Source organism: Musca autumnalis, unplaced genomic scaffold, assembly GCF_047663935.1.
Source record: "Musca autumnalis isolate F117 unplaced genomic scaffold, ASM4766393v1 scaffold_1, whole genome shotgun sequence".
In the NCBI taxonomy this organism is placed as follows: Eukaryota; Metazoa; Arthropoda; class Insecta; order Diptera; family Muscidae; genus Musca; species Musca autumnalis.
Window position 1 is genome coordinate 84,129,501 of NW_027411644.1, and position 15,929 is coordinate 84,145,429.

Here is a 15,929-nt window from a genome sequence, read left to right on the forward strand (position 1 = left end):
ATGTAGTTTTTACAGAATTTGACTTTTTCAAGGCGCGATATCTCTGTAACCGTTAGTCACAAAAAATTTGAAAATATACTAAAATGTTTTGTTAATCAGCAGCATCGCCACAGCAAAAAATAAAGGAAATCAAAAACCTCATCTTGAAAAAGTGTCCGATTTCACTCAGAAATCCCCATATAGTATAGAGTATGTACAAAATTGTCTGAGATATGAGCATTGGAAGGCAACAATTTGTGATTTGTATATAGCATAGAAACTTTAGACGCGGTTTTCTCGATACAGCATTTTTGAAGTCGGTGCCAACGATAGCTCGAAAACGAATTGACCGATCTTCATATGGTTTGGTGAGCTTATTAAATGTTTGCCCGAACTTTGGTTCTTAGATCGGCCCACCCGTTTTCGAGCAATCGTTGGCACCGCAAAATGCTTTTACAAAAAAGGATTTCACAGGTAGCCACTTACCACAAACCTGCACAATTTTTCAATAGCAAAAATTCCAAAAGTAGTATAAGATGTGCCCATTCAGAAAAAAGGAAGAACTACTTAAAAATAATGTAAAAAATCATGAAAAATTAGTTTTTTTGTCTGCACAACTAGGGATAACCCCTTAAAGTAATGCCCTCATTGTCATCTAGGAATGCCCGTGTCTTCAATTCAGAAGATCTTTCGTGGTTTTCTATGCATGTAAGATCCGTTTTGGTCTGCTGTTTATAAAAGGCACCACCAATATTTTCGAAAAAGAAGACCTCATAGTCCCTCATGGGTCCCAGGTATGAAAACCCGTGTCCACTGTTTTCATAGCAATCCTATCATAACCCTCCTCGAATAGTGGTGGGGAAATATTGTAAAAATTCTCCTCCCTTTGACCCTTCATGACAGGTTCTTAAAAAATAATTTTAGTTTCAGACTACTTTTTAGGTTAACGATATTCAGTGTTTATTCTTCATAATTCATATCTTGGGAATCTCAAATATACTATAAAAATACATAAAAAGAGTGAGTTTTCAAAATTTATTGAAACATTTCCAAATAGGATGGTTTAAAACGAACCAGTCGTTCATTCCAATATCCTGATTGTGATACATTTTTATCTGTCGTCGTCTGCAGCGTTACACGCAAAGATGGAGAACGTTGTGACATATTTGTGGTGTACATCACCTCATCACCCTTGCGTGGACTTTGCTGATGATTATTCGGCGGCAGCATTTTCTTTTCCGCAACCATTCTAGCCAATTCCAATTGATGCAATAGCACTTTAATACTTTGTAAACGAAATTCTTTGGGGTTAGCAGCTACCTCAGAACCATGATGTGGTATCATTAGGATTGATATGCGTAGGGTGTCAAAGAGGTTCATCATATTTTTACGAACTTGCACTGTGCAATCGATTGAAAGTAAGTTGGACTCCAACCATGACAGTAGATCTTTGTAGAATTGCGAACAGGCTCCGGTACGAATGGCCCAGTTGAGAATTTGTTCACTTTCACACGGACCGTGGTAGCCACAATTTTTCAGAGATTTTTGTAGGACTTTCATGGTTTGTTCGTTCTTGTCGTTCTTGACGAGAGTTTATGTTTCTTAATCGAAGTTTTGTTCTTTATTGACTTTTTAAGGTTAACGGTATTTATTATTCGTTTTTATTTTTGACATTTATGTGAGCAAAAGGAATGTAGGGATAATAATAGGGTAACTGTTGTGGAGTGAACGGTTTTTTGTGTATTTTTATGTAGTTATGTAGTTATACATTTCTTTCTATTTCGATGTACATTAGGGGCATATATTTTTTGAAAAAAAAAATATCATTCGGAAAAAAACCATTTCCCAGAAAGACTTCTTCATATCAATGATATGTAACCTCCTCCAAGTTCGAACGATAAGCCGCGCAGTAAATCCCCGCTTGTAGAGGCGATACAACGTTTGTTAATATGTGTGGTATTTTCTTAAACTTGAAAAGAATAAAGCCCTAATAAACATGTGCTTTTTTGTTTTCAAAAGCAAATGATTTAAACATCTTCTCTTTTTTCAATGAATTACCAGCGACCCGAAACATTTTTGCAAGTATTCTACTTTCTGCGAGAAATTATGCATTTAGTGGAATGATATGGAAACATTCAAATTGAAAATCTAACGAGTTTTCATTCATGTTTTCCAAAATATTCAATCAAATGTGAAAAATTATTAGTTTTTTAAATTCCAATAATTTATAGACATTTCCTTGTTTTGTTTACATTTACGTTGACACTAAGGTTTACAAACAAAAACAAATTCCTATGTGGTTGTTGTTCGAGTTGTATTTGTTGTAGTATTAACTTTACCTTGTATTTGTTCTACCATGGTATAGAGTATGAACAAAATTGTCTGAGATATGAGCATTGGAAGGCAGCAATTTGTGATTTGTATATAGCATAGAAACTTTAGACGCGTTTTTCTCGATACAGCATTTTTGAAGTCGGTGCCAACGATAGCTCGAAAACGAATTGACCGATCTTCATATGGTTTGGTGAGCTTATTAAATACATAAAAAGCTTGTCTGTCTATAGATTTTTTTTAATGTTTGCCCGAACTTTGGTTCTTAAATCGGCCCACCCGTTTTCGAGCAATCGTTGGCACCGCAAAATGCTTTTACAAAAAAGGATTTCACAGGTAGCCACATACCACAAACATGCAAAATTTTTTAATAGCAAAAATTCCAAAAGTAGTATAAGATGTGCCCATTCAGAAAAAAAGGAAGAACTACCAAAGACATAAATACATGTATTTATGTATGTCTTTGGAACTACTTAAAAATAATGTAAAAAATCATGAAAAATTAGTTTTTTTGTCTGCACAACTAGGAATAACCCCTTAAAATAATGCCCTCATTGTCATCTAGGAATGCCCGTGTCTTCAATTCAGAAGATCTTTCGTGGTTTTCTATGCATGTAAGATCCGTTTTGGTCTGCTGTTTATAAAAGGCACCACCAATATTTATGAAAAAGAAGACCTCATAGTCCCTCATGGGTCCCACGTATGAAAACCCGTGTCCACTGTTTTCATAGCAATCCTATCATAACCCTCCTCGAATAGTGGTGGGGAAATATTGTAAAAATTCTTCTCCCTTTGACCCTTCATGGCAGGTTCTTAAAAAATAATTTTAGTTTTAGACCACTTTTTAGGTTAACGATATTCAGTGTTTATTCTTCATAATTCATATCTTGGGAATCTCAAATATACTATAAAAATACATAAAAAGAGTGAGTTTTCAAAATTTAATGAAACATTTCCAAATAGGATGGTTTAAAACGAACCAGTCGTTCATTCCAATATCCTGATTGTGATACATTTTTATCTGTCGTCGTCTGCAGCGTTACACGCAAAGATGGAGAACGTTGTGACATATTTGTGGTATACATCACCTCATCGCCCTTGCGTGGACTTTGCTGATGATTATTCGGCGGCAGCATTTTCTTTTCCGCAACCATTCTAGCCAATTCCAATTGATGCAATAGAACTTTAATACTTTGTAAACGAAATTCTTTGGGGTTAGCAGCTACCTCAGAACCATGATGTGGTATCATTAGGATTGATATGCGTAGGGTGTCAAAGAGGTTCATCATATTTTTACGAACTTGCACTGTGCAATCAATTGAAAGTAAGTTGGACTCCAACCATGATAGAAGATCTTTGTAGAATTGCGAACAGGCTCCGGTACGAATGGCCCAGTTGAGAATTTGTTCACTTTCACACGGACCGTGGTAGCCACAATTTTTCAGAGATTTTTGTAGGACTTTCATGGTTTCTTCTTGTCGTTCTTGACGAGAGTTTATATTTCTTAATCGAAGTTCTGTTCTTTATTGACTTTTGAAGGTTAACGGTATTTATTATTCGTTTTTATTTTTGACATTTATGGGACAAAAGGAATGTATGGATAATAAATAGGGTAACTGCTGTGGAGTGAACGGTTTTTTGTGTGTATTTTTATGTAGTTAACCCATTTTCATCGCCTAAAAATCTTCTATACAAATTTAAAATCATTTATATTTTATTATAAAAAATCATTAGTTTTTATTTAAAAAAATGCCTCTCTCTCGCTTATTTCTTATTAATGGTTGGTATGGGTGAATTCATGATGCTAATTATGCCACAGGCAATGGGTTCACCCACCGAATTTTCTTCATTTTGAAACGATTGTTGAATATCTGGTATGGGATGTATGGGTGCCGAGAATACTTCTGCATTAAGGGCACTATTAATATCAATGGGTTTCTCATGCAGAACCACAGAACGTCCAATAATGCCATTGTAACCAAAAAGTGTCAAATAAATACTTATGAAAGCCACATTTAGTTCACCACCCTCTTTCACATCAACATTGCCCAACTGGAAAGAGGTAAAGAAAAAAAGGTTAATATTTTTAAATTACTTGTAACAAAATTATAAAATGGTACGACTTACAAAATTATTGGGAAATTGTCCACCCGTTGATTTGCATCCATCTGTCAAATCGCCATAGGTGTGTATGTGTAGAGCATGTTTTCCAGCCGGCACTCCAGTTGCATTTAAAGTTACTTTTATGTCATTATTGTAGGGCAACTGTTGAAAGGTAATCATTCCCTCGATACCTTCTCCGGTTAATTTAGCTCCAGCTTGCCAATTTGGTGCAACCTACATACATAAATATTTTAATGTATAAAATATATTAATGGTTTTGGCGGTGTTGATGGAGAATGTTAATGGATGTGGATTAGAGCCAATTATTTGTTGAGAGACATGCAACGAAAACTCAAGAATGACATAGTAAAGGAAGGTGAAAATATTGGTAAAAAATATTTACTGATTACGAGAATAATATCAACTCAGCATTAGACAAATAATGGCAAACCGATTGAATCCTTCTGACCCAAAATAAAACGTTAAGAACAGCTCTACCGTATCGATCTAAAAACGAGCTTTCCCTTGGAAAGGATTTAAGAACATCCTTTCCCTTTGAAATGATCTAAAAAAAAGCTTATTCCCTCGGAAAGGATAAAAAAACCATCTTTCCCTTGGAAAGGATCAAAGAAAGCACACTTTCCAATGGTCATAGCACACAACCTAAACGAAAATGGGAACCTTACGGAGAGTTTAGCCTGGACCCAACTGGGAGCGATTCTGATTCCGAATTTGACAGCATGACAGAAGTTATTCTGGTGCGGCTAAATAAAAACAGCATGGTGCTCCCTAGGAGATGAAAAGCATTTCCTTTACTTCCGAGGAAGCAGCTAAGAGTAAAATATATGTATCTCGAAGAAACAGAGCTTCTTCATACCTTCAAATGTCCCGAGTGAACTTTGTCAAGAAGCATGCGGCAGAGACATAAAGTTTCTCGGATTTAATTTTCTGAAAAGACTGGGAACTGTGAAAGGAAATCGTAATCAACCCACGGCAAGAAAGTCAGAAGGCGCCAGAAAACCATTGAGAAAATGGTCAAGGATCGATAGCAATTATCAGCAGAGAGCTTCATAGGGACCTACTAATGTAGCTCTCTGATGCTCTCCCTCACTTCAACAAAGCGCCTGTATAACTCAAGGGGTTTGGATACGGTGCCTAACAATTTTGGAGCGGCGGCTTAAGGTCACAACCTCCCTCTTTCAATATTCTGGAAGTGTAGAACGGGAGAAATTCTGACCGACCAAAGGTTATCCACGTAGCGATATCCTACAAATTAGAAATCCCCTAACGTCGGGGTAGAGATGGACAGTGGGTAAATACCCAATGGGTAAATAACCGGTAAATTGGGTAAATTGGGTAAATACCGGGTAAATACCCATTTGTGGGTATTTATTTGGGTATTTACTATATTGAATCGCTAATACAACATCTTAGACCCTATTTCTGGGTTTAGGTTATGAAATCGATTCAAAATGGATAGTTTTACAATACTTTAAACAAGTGGGTAAATACTTGGGTAAATACCCGAGTATTTACCCAAAAGTGGGTAAAAACTCATTAACTGCCGAACCACTTGACGTAGGCTGACAAAATTTGGCTCAAATCTTACTTATGTCAAGAGAATATCTAGCATTGAAATTGGGGTCTCTGGGTCCATGTTTTGATATAGCCCCATATAACCGTACCTCCCGATTTAAGGTATTTTTTACCTATTCTCATTGTACAATCATATTGGCTAAAATTTGGCATAGTGAGTTCTCAATATGTAGAAAATACCCTTGCAAACACTTGTCAACATAGGTCCACGTTTTCTTATAGCCCCCATATAAGTGTACCCCGATTTCGAGTATTTACCCAAATTTTGGGTAAAAACTCTTTAACTGCCGAACCACTTGACGTAGGCTGACAAAACTTGGCATAAATCTTTCTTATGTCAAAATAACTTCTGGTACTGAACATGGGGTCTCTGGGTCCATATTTTGATATAGCCCCCATATAGCCGTACCTCCCGATTTAAGGTATTTTTCATCTATTAGCCACATTTTATAACCAAATTGGCTGTAATTTGGCACAGTGAGTCCTCAATGAGTATAAAATATCCTTGCAAACATTTGTCAACGTAGGTCCACACTTTCTTATAGCCCCCATATATGGGTACCCCGACTTCGAGTATTTACCCAAATATTGGGTAAAAACTCCTTTTCTGCCGAACCACTTGACGTTGGCTGACAAAATTTGGCTCAAAACTTTACAACCTAAACCCAGGAATAGTAAAATGTTGTATTTGCCATTCAATATAGTAAATACCCAAATAAATACCCACAAATGGGTATTTACCCGGTATTTACCCACCGTGTGGGTATTTACCGGGTAAATACCCGGTAAATACCATCTCTACGTCGGGGTGTCATACGAATGCGTGCCTATCGGTGTTCCAAGGTTTGCAGTTTGGTTACCATATGTATTAGAACTGAGCTTTGTTGTAACCTGGTGGTCTCAATGTATTATAGACTTATTTGTCAAGTCCTCGGCATGGTACTGAAGCGCTATGCCATGGTCGAAGTCCATTCCTCCACTACATCAAAGACATATTGATCTGAACGAATTAAACAAAAAACAAAGTGAAACACCAAAATCTAACGGTAAGAACAACACTGCAACGCACAGTACTGGGCAAACTCAGCTTACGGTTGATGGAACTGTAGTTTTGGTGGCAAACTTTGGCAATCTTAACATTTAACAAAACTAAACATATTAGGGGGGTGCCGCTAAAAAAAGTCCAACACCGATTTCTTAAAAACCACTCTAATGTACCCTGTCTATAAGTTGTCATGTACGGTCTGGCTGGACAAAGCCGACAACTTCTAGCCATAATGGACCCTGGTCCTAAGCCTCAGCCAGGGTAGTGCTTCTGCAGGGGCCGAGGACAGCTTATTGGATGACGATCGTGACACCACAGTCATTTCAGCGACTGTAGTCGACGATTATCTGGGTACGGTCTAAGCGGCCTCAGCACCATCACAGCTAAAAACAGCAGTAGCCCCCCAGAGGAATCAAGGTCATCTGTTGCGAAAACAAGAAATATCTAGACTTTCTTGTCAGCGTGATAGACGGCCTTGGCTAACTCTGGGACCTCTGCCGTCTAGCGACAGTTATTCTAACGCTTGATTTATAAGCCAAACACCACGGCATCGTCCTCAACCACCAATTAATGTGAAAAAGGAATGTCGAAAAACATGTCAAGAGAGGTCTAATAGCACTTTATTTATACAAGAACTCCATTGGTAAGAGTTGGGGACAGTAACCACAGCTTATCTATTGGATCTTCACGCCCAATTCTTTGTCATGGTTCACTGCTTTGGTGGAAAGCTTCTTAAAATAAACAATGTTCAAAAAACAGGATCACAACTAATCGCAGGTGCCATGAAAAGTACTCCATAGGCTGCCCTCAATGTACTAACTGACCTTTAGCCGTTGAATCTTGTAGTGTGGGATCGGGCAGACAAGCTCAAGGAGATAAATTCATGGCGCAACTCCGAGTATTGTCACTCTACAATTTCACGACGATCGGGACTACCACTGGGATCGGAGGTAATCAGTGATTTTATGTATATCACCACAACTACACTTCGACGAGATAAATATACAAAGACCCCACAAAGAGCCCTGTAGGCATATTCTGTAACTTTTTAACAATTTTAATCATTGTTTATTTTACAACAATTTCATTTGTTTGTTTTGTAGTTGTTACAAAAACAAATGAAATGTTGTTAACTTTTGAATCGATAAAAGTTACAGAAATCCTATACTGGACTTGCAACTACCCACCTCTCTCTACTCTTGTCTACAGCGATACCCTCAATGTATGACTCTCATACGGGTTGAACGAAACATTTAGTGTATTCCAAGCTGATTTCCTTACAATCCAAAAAGCAGCAGAGTTGATAGGTAACAAGAAAAGGGACATATTTAACTGGACCGGTGACTACCTATCCATATAGTCAAGCGGCTCTTAAATCATTTAGATCCCGCTTGCAGCGGCAAGAACACCCTGGAAGCACTAAAATCAATCGTTACCTTGTGTTGGGTACCGGGTTATTGCAACATCCAAGGAAAAGAAATAGCTGATGAACTGGTGCATTGCGAATCGGAGTCAATCGATATTGAAGTCAACAACTCAATCAATCCACCCTTTCGCCATTTCATGCGGCCGTCGCTAGCCAGACACAGCCACAACAAACCTAGCTGTAAGGCATCCAAGGCAATATCTCTCTATGCTTTCCATGAAGAAGAATCACGGGTCACTGCAGAATAATGTCAATGTCCAGGAAATGGTAAAGAGATGATACTCTTGACTACTGCAGGTTATGTGAAGATAAAGAAGAAACATAGACAATCGCTGCCCAATGCTTTTGACCCCGAGACTGTGAATCATGAATCCAATCTCTGACAACCTTCTACTAAACCGAGTCAACAAGTCTGCTTCTCTTTGCCAAGGGTCTGAAGTGGCTTCAGCGAGAACAAAATACTGTACCAAAAATTGCAAATATTCTCTATTTTCTCTACACCTATTAACTTCAATATCACTCTCAAATCTCTGTCATATATTTTTTCCCTTCTTTCCACGACACCTATTTTTCTCTGTAACTTAAATTTTTCTGCAATTTATCAGGATGAACCACATGGTCACCGAGTGAAGTAGCTGTCAACTACGCTTCCTTTAATCTTACCATACCTTAGCCTTGGATGCAAACTCGAGACGGAGCTAATACTCGGAGTCTTTGGCAACCAAAGCCAGACTTTGGATCATTGATGTCCACGCCTGCACGCTGTCGTAACAACACAGAATAACTAATTCAAATTAGAGCTATGTCAGCCGTTGTTTAACACCAATTCTTTGGATGTGAAGAGACGGGAAGTCTTCTATAGCAGGGGTGCTCAGAATAGTTGGTGTATTAGTAGCGGTAAGACACTCTCCCCATTGCTAAGCAATGGCAAATCAGAAATAAAGAGAGAATACGCGTGGTTTGTTTTTACGCTACCGTAAGGAAGCGAGCACCAATGTTCTATATGTAGGGAAAAGAGTGTGGCACTCTCTTTGTGCTGGGACTTGGCAATTTGACAGTTCTTAGCCTAAAAAGGGGAACATACTATCAGTTTTGACTGTCAGTCTTGCTCAAATAATCGGTTGCTTGCCAGTGTTGCCGTTCATTTTTGTCAGTCATCAGGTAACGACAAAATATTTTAATGTTGCTGGACAGTTTGACAGTTTTCGATATTTCCAAAAAAATCTACACTGAAAACTGATCGTGTGTTCCCCTTTTAAGAGTACTCAGGACAGATTGACATACGACCATGTGCCGGGTTGTTTACAAAATATTACGAAGGACAAATTTTGGACCAAATCGGCAGATCCGTTCGAGATTTATCTTGCGTTCCAACCACTACACACGGTGTCATAGGGATTTGTGCACATTTCAGGCTATTTTCTCAGGAAGTTTGGGCTTGCCCCTGATGAAACTTGTACCGTCGTATGGGGGACAGTGAATACAAGTTGTTACAACAAAAATCAAAGCGATTCGAGAGCAGGTCCTAAACTGAACTTATCTGAAATTTTGGGTGGGAGGTACCCGAAGGAATGGACCTATTGAGTCTATATTGGAACCTCATCTAAGTCTGGTAGACATTTCACGATGTGCAAAGTATGGACCAAATCGGTTACTACCTTCAAGAGTTATCGCACGCACAAATTTTTCGAACAATTTCGAACTTTTGTGGGGGAGTTACCGGAAGGAGTGGACCGATATAACCCATCTTCGAACTTAATCTAATTTTGGACCGAATCGTGTGCTCCAGCCAGACGGGCGGACATGGCTAAATCAACTCCAAATTTTCTGAAACGGATTTCGTGCAAACATACTTGTGGTCTAAAATCATTATTTCGATGAGGCACATTTTGCCCGTATGAAAGTGTATATACCCTCGTTAGCAGAAATGATGAGGGTATAATAAACGAGGTATATGAGTGTAGGGTTTCAGAGGAACACTCCTTCTCTGACCATCGGTACATAAGGTTTAAAAAATATAGGCCACCACAGTATCAGATAGGCCTGGATTTCTTGCTTTGCTTCATCTACAGTCGAAATCGCTTATAGCGTCGGTCGAGGGGGCCAATCAAAATCGGACGCTATAAGCGATAGTCGTTATAAACGATATTTATAAGAGGTGAAATTATATTATGGGATAGGATATGGTTATATATAAAATGGTCTGTTATTTTAGTTTGGGATTTTCAATTCCAACATAAGTGTTAATTTTAACACAGATCTGAGTTTTGAAAGGGTTTCCCAACACATTATATGGGGTTGCGGAAATTGGTACCTTAAGTATTCCAAAAATATTAAATGGTACAGAATTTCGTACTAGAAGGGTGCATTTGTGTGGCTGACCGACTAATAATCAACGCCCAGACAAAAAATCTGAAGGTAGAATGTAGAAATTTTGCGTGAAGGTTAGATTTGGGGTAAAAAATGGTACCGTTTGTGTGACTGACCGACAAACAATCAACGCCCTGGCTAAATGAACAAGGCTAGAAACTTGAAATTTTGGGAGAGGGTTACTTTTGGTCCGAAGGTGTCAAATATGGCTGGGTTTTTGGAAATTTGTACTACAACGGTACGAAAAAGTACTAGAAGGTATTAAATATTATGTACAATTAATATTTGCCGAACAGCTAGAGCTGGAATTCTGAAATTTGGAATGAGAGTCACTAATGAAATTAAGGATAGATATACCAAAAGGTTTGTAGTACAAAAATATACTAAATTTGTACCATTTGGTAGTATTATGTCAACGGATAGAGCTGAATGAATGCGTGAAATTGGAATGAAAATCAAGGTTGAGAAGTAAGGATGATATAAGGAGGTAATTTTGGAAATGTGTACGAAAAGTACTAAATAATACTATATTTGGTACAATTTGAATTTGGGTAAACGTATAGAGCTGGAATACTGAAATTTGATATTAAGATTATTGTTGGAGGGTAGAATTGATATATGTTGGTAATTTCTGAGATACAATCTTATGTGTACGAAAAATACTAAAGGGTTCTAAATTTGGTACTATATGGATTTGGGTGAAGCAGTAGAGCTGGAATCCTGAAATTCGGAATAAAGACTAGTATTGGAGTGTTGAATTGAGTTAGTTTTGGAAATTCGTACTTTTGTAATACAATTTGAATTTATGTGAAGGGATGTCCTGAATCCTGAAATTCGGTCGTAAGATAACTGTTGGAGTGTTGGATTGAGGTAGTTTTAGATATTAGTACTTTTCTGAACGAAAGTACTAAATGTTAATTAATTTGTTGCAATTAGGATTTGGGTGGATTAATAGAATTAGAATCCTGAAATTTGGAATTAAGATTGCTGATTGGGTGTAGGATTGAAATATGGTGGTAGTTGTGGAAATTCGTACTTATATGTACAATTATTTGCTAAAATATAGAACTGAATTTCCAAATTTTGGTATGAGGATCAATATTGGTTTGTAGAATGTAGATAAGAAAGATATTTTGGATATTAGTGCATATGTGTACGAAAAGTTCTAAATAGTAGTAAATTTAATAGAGGTGGAATTTAGAAATTCGGTATTATAGGCGCTGTTGAGGTTGATCTGCAATTTTGAAATTTGGTGTTAGGACATCAGTTAATTTCTATAGTGGAGATAAGGTGGAGGTTTTGGAAATTCGCACTTATGTTGTATATGAATGTACTAAAGAGTACTATAATTGGTTTTGGGGAACAGTTAGAGCTGAGAATGAAAATGACAATTTGGATATAGGTTTGATATAAAAAGTTATTTTTAGGTATACGATAGGTATACGATTTTGTACCATAAACGGATAAAGCTAGAATTTTGAGTTTTTATTCACTAGTTCCAAATTAAATATTGTTTTTATGTATTTTATTCCCTTTCCGCATACAAGGTAGCGGGCACTTTGCTAGTTTCTGATAAAAGAATAATAAAGAAGGCCAAGCCAATTTCGTACCTCGCGATTTTCGGTATTTTTAAGGTTTTACCTCCATTTTCAAACCGAAATTGCTGGAATTTGGTATTTAGTTTTCCATGGAGCTACAAAACTTTCCCAGAAACTTGTCAATACATCTCCGCGTTTTGAAATATCCCTCATTGAACGGTGCCTCCCGATTTTCGGTATTTTGACCTCAATATCTAACCGAAATTGCTGAAAATTGGCACTTAGCCTTCGTTGGTGGGTATGAAACTTTCCATCCGAAAATTTTTGACCTCAATATCCAACCGAAATTGCTGAAAATTGGCACTTAGCCTTCGTTGGTGGGTATGAAACTTTCCATCCGAAAATTTGTCGTATGAGTCCACGACTTTATATTGCTCCCAAAGAATGGTACCTGCCGATTTTGGACGAAATTTTGTATTTAGTCTTCGATGAGGTAGTAAAACATGCCAGAAGAGAATTCTCAGTATGTTTACTTCAATACAGTTCATAGAGGAGGGTATAACAAGTTCCGCCCCGTCGAATTTAACACCGTTTATACTTGTTTTAGTTGTTAATGTAAATTAGCTTAAAGGTGATGGACCTACAAGAGAGTTTGACTGGAAAGAGATGGAACTATTTTTAACCTACAACTCCCCTAGAATAGTTATATATGAAAAAAATTGTGAATGTCTTGGAATTATGATCCGCTTATGAGTATTGATGAAAAATTTTACATAATGTAGTTTTTCAGCATCGTTTGGTGTCCTGGAAACCCTTTTTTCAAAACGATTAAGAACCAATTATTAATGATTAATATGAAATATACGAAAGCAAAGAAACAGTCAGCTAGTAGGCTCAACCTTACCCTCGGCGGATAAAAGGGCCAATGTGTTACCACGTATTCCCTTATTTTAGGAAAATATACAAACGATGTTGATGATGGTGGTGGCGTACGTACATAGGCCAAACCCACATAGGGTGGATGGGGATGTAAAAGATTTAAGCTGCCAGCATTAATGGGTACAGTTAAACGTTCATAACGTTTCACTTTGGTGCCGGATATTATTTTCACTGGATCATCATTGTTAATGTTGGCCGCCGTTATGTTTGCTGAGTTGGGGCGTAAACGTTCGAGAATATTTTGACCGCTAACAAAACCGTTAAAATTATACAAAATTATGGCAATTAAAATGAGATTTGTTGGTGGCGAATTTGGTGCACGACCACGACGACTTAGTGATAACGGAAACATGTTAATTGAATTTTGGTTTTCAATTTAAAATAATTTAAATTTATTTAATTTTTCCGATTTTTGTGACCGTTTATCTGAAGCGTTAGGAACTGACTGAACATTGGAAATATTCTAAAATTGGGTGTTTCATTGGAATTGACATATTTCAAAGCTCTAATGCTGCCTGCCAATAATGCTGTTGCCGCTTCGTGTTTTAGAAAACATTCATGAACACGATCGCTGCTTGTTCGTTGGTTTTTCATGGTGTTTTTCACGCTGATTGCTGCGACTAATTACAGGTGGAATAGAGCAGAGAGCAGAAGTATTGTGACTGTTTTTCAACCCCACTTCATTGTACTCGGCTTGGCCCTTTTAAATGACCATTTGCACCTAATTCAATGTTTTACGGGTTATGGTGGATTGGCGGGGTGTGTGTGTATGTTTTGGAGTTTAGATTCTCGCACTCCGCTGCCTCAGGTGTTCTATTCTTATTTTCCTATCCGAACAAACATTTTCATTTACAAACAGATGGCATAATTTGATGTTATTGTCGATAGATGACGACGACAACAACAACATGACTGACGACGGTCGCTCAAGCTTGCCATTTATTGCGGATTGCATGCTATTCTTTCATTGAATAGAATTTATTCAAACAAACGTCTATCGTTCATTGAAATTAAGATGTTATTTATTTTAATTAACAAAATAATTAACGTAACTATAAGTTATATATGTATGTATGTACATATCACTTATACAAACTAAGGTGTCAATCACGTATTAAAACATAATCATGCGAAAAAATGTCTTCCAATAGTCTTCAGACCCTGTCTCAACACAAAATGTAACTAAAGAATTCCGATTATAGAAGTTCACAAGAGCGTTTGATGTTATTTGACCCGTGGTGCCAAGGGTACAACATTTTTATACCCTCAATTTTATTCCGGCAAAAAAGCATGCCGGCACCAACTAAACTGGGTAATACGTTATATAACCCTCGAAGGTAGAAACCGATTTTGCCCAAACATTGTACATCGAATTATTTCTTACAGATTCGGATTATGTTCGAATATTGAGTATATCGGACCACTTTTTCGGATACCTCCCATACAAAGTTTGGAAAGTGTTTAGTTTACGGGCTCGTCTGGGATGGTTTTAAAATTTTAGGCAACATGTTGTGTAAGATGTCCTAGTTACGACCGTGCAATTTTTTCGGTGGCAGGTGTATATTTCCTGGAAATTGGTCCAAAACTAAAAAAACCCCTAAAGACGTCAGAAGTATTTTGTTAACATATTTTCTTTAGGACCAAGACTGAGGGTATATCTCCGTCAGCACAGCTGACTGATACTCTCTTACTTCCCACAGTGTTGCCGCGTGTTTATATATGTTTATGTTTTTATACCCTACACCACTATGTGGTAAGGGGTATTATGTGTTAGTGCATTTGTATGTAACATACAAAAGGAAGCGAGATAGACCCATAGTTCCTTCTAGGGATATACATAGAATCACTTTCTGAGTCGATTTATGCATGTCCGTTCGTCCGTCCGTTCGCAACATACAGGTCGCATTTGTTGACCGATTTCGCCATCGGAAGATCAAGTTCGAAGATGGGCTATATCGGTCCAAGTTTTGGTATAGCCCCCATATAACGGTACCTCCCGATTTAAGGTATTTTAAGGATCTTAGCCGCATTTGTTGCCCAAACCAGCTGAAATTTTACATTTGAGGTTCCCAATGGCCGCGAAATTGATCCACTAAAAATTGTCAAGATAGGTCCACGGTTCGGTATAGTCCCCATATAACGATACCTCCCGATTTAAGGTATTTTATGGATCTTAGCCACATTTTTTGCCCAAACTAGCTGAAATTTTACATTTGAGGTTCTCAATGGCCGCGAAATTGCTCCATTAAAAATTGTCAAGATAGGTCCACGGTTCGGTATAGTCCCCATATAACGATACCTCCCGATTTAAGGTATTTTAGGGATCTTAGCCACATTTTTTGCTTGAACTAGCTGAAATTTTACATATGTGGTTCACAGTGGCCACGAAATTTCGCCACTTAAAATTGTTAAGATAGGTCCATGTTTTTTTGTAGCCCCCATATAACGGTACCTCCCGATTTTAGGTATATTTTATCGATTTTCCCCAAATATGGCTTCAAATTGCCGAAGAAACAAGATATAATTCGACAGTTTTACTCCTCCAAGGAATAAGCCTTGACGTGGCGGTGGAGCTAAGTACTTTCATTAATGAAGGGAAACC

The 15,929-nt window shown here is 37.6% G+C and overlaps 1 protein-coding gene across 2 annotated transcripts; it reads right to left on the reverse strand.

The window, feature by feature from the left end:
* Positions 1-3,151: 3,151 nt before the first annotated feature.
* Positions 3,152-13,786, reverse strand: Sodq (Sodesque). 2 transcript variants are annotated; one of them, XM_073963592.1, is made up of 3 exons: positions 13,293-13,786; positions 4,438-4,647; positions 3,152-4,362 (listed from the first exon to the last, which is right to left on the reverse strand). In XM_073963592.1, the coding sequence occupies exons 1-3, from the start codon at positions 13,677-13,679 to the stop codon at positions 4,075-4,077; spliced, it is 885 nt and encodes a 294-aa protein (XP_073819693.1). In that variant the 5' UTR covers positions 13,680-13,786; the 3' UTR covers positions 3,152-4,074. The 2 variants fall into 2 exon arrangements, with proteins under 2 accessions (XP_073819693.1, XP_073819692.1); XM_073963591.1 differs by having other exon boundaries at positions 4,023-4,362; positions 13,386-13,777.
* Positions 13,787-15,929: the final 2,143 nt, after the last annotated feature.

Excerpts from the sequence above, each read along its gene's own strand:
- Sodq (XM_073963592.1), bottom strand. The coding sequence starts at position 13,679 with ATGTTTCCGTTATCACTAAGTCGTCGTGGTCGTGCACCAAATTCGCCA. Across the intron at positions 4,648-13,292 it reads GGCCCTTTTATCCGCCGAGG|GTTGCACCAAATTGGCAAGC; the intron begins GTAAGGTTGAGC and ends TTATGTATGTAG. Across the intron at positions 4,363-4,437 it reads GACAATTTCCCAATAATTTT|TTGGGCAATGTTGATGTGAA; the intron begins GTAAGTCGTACC and ends ACCTCTTTCCAG.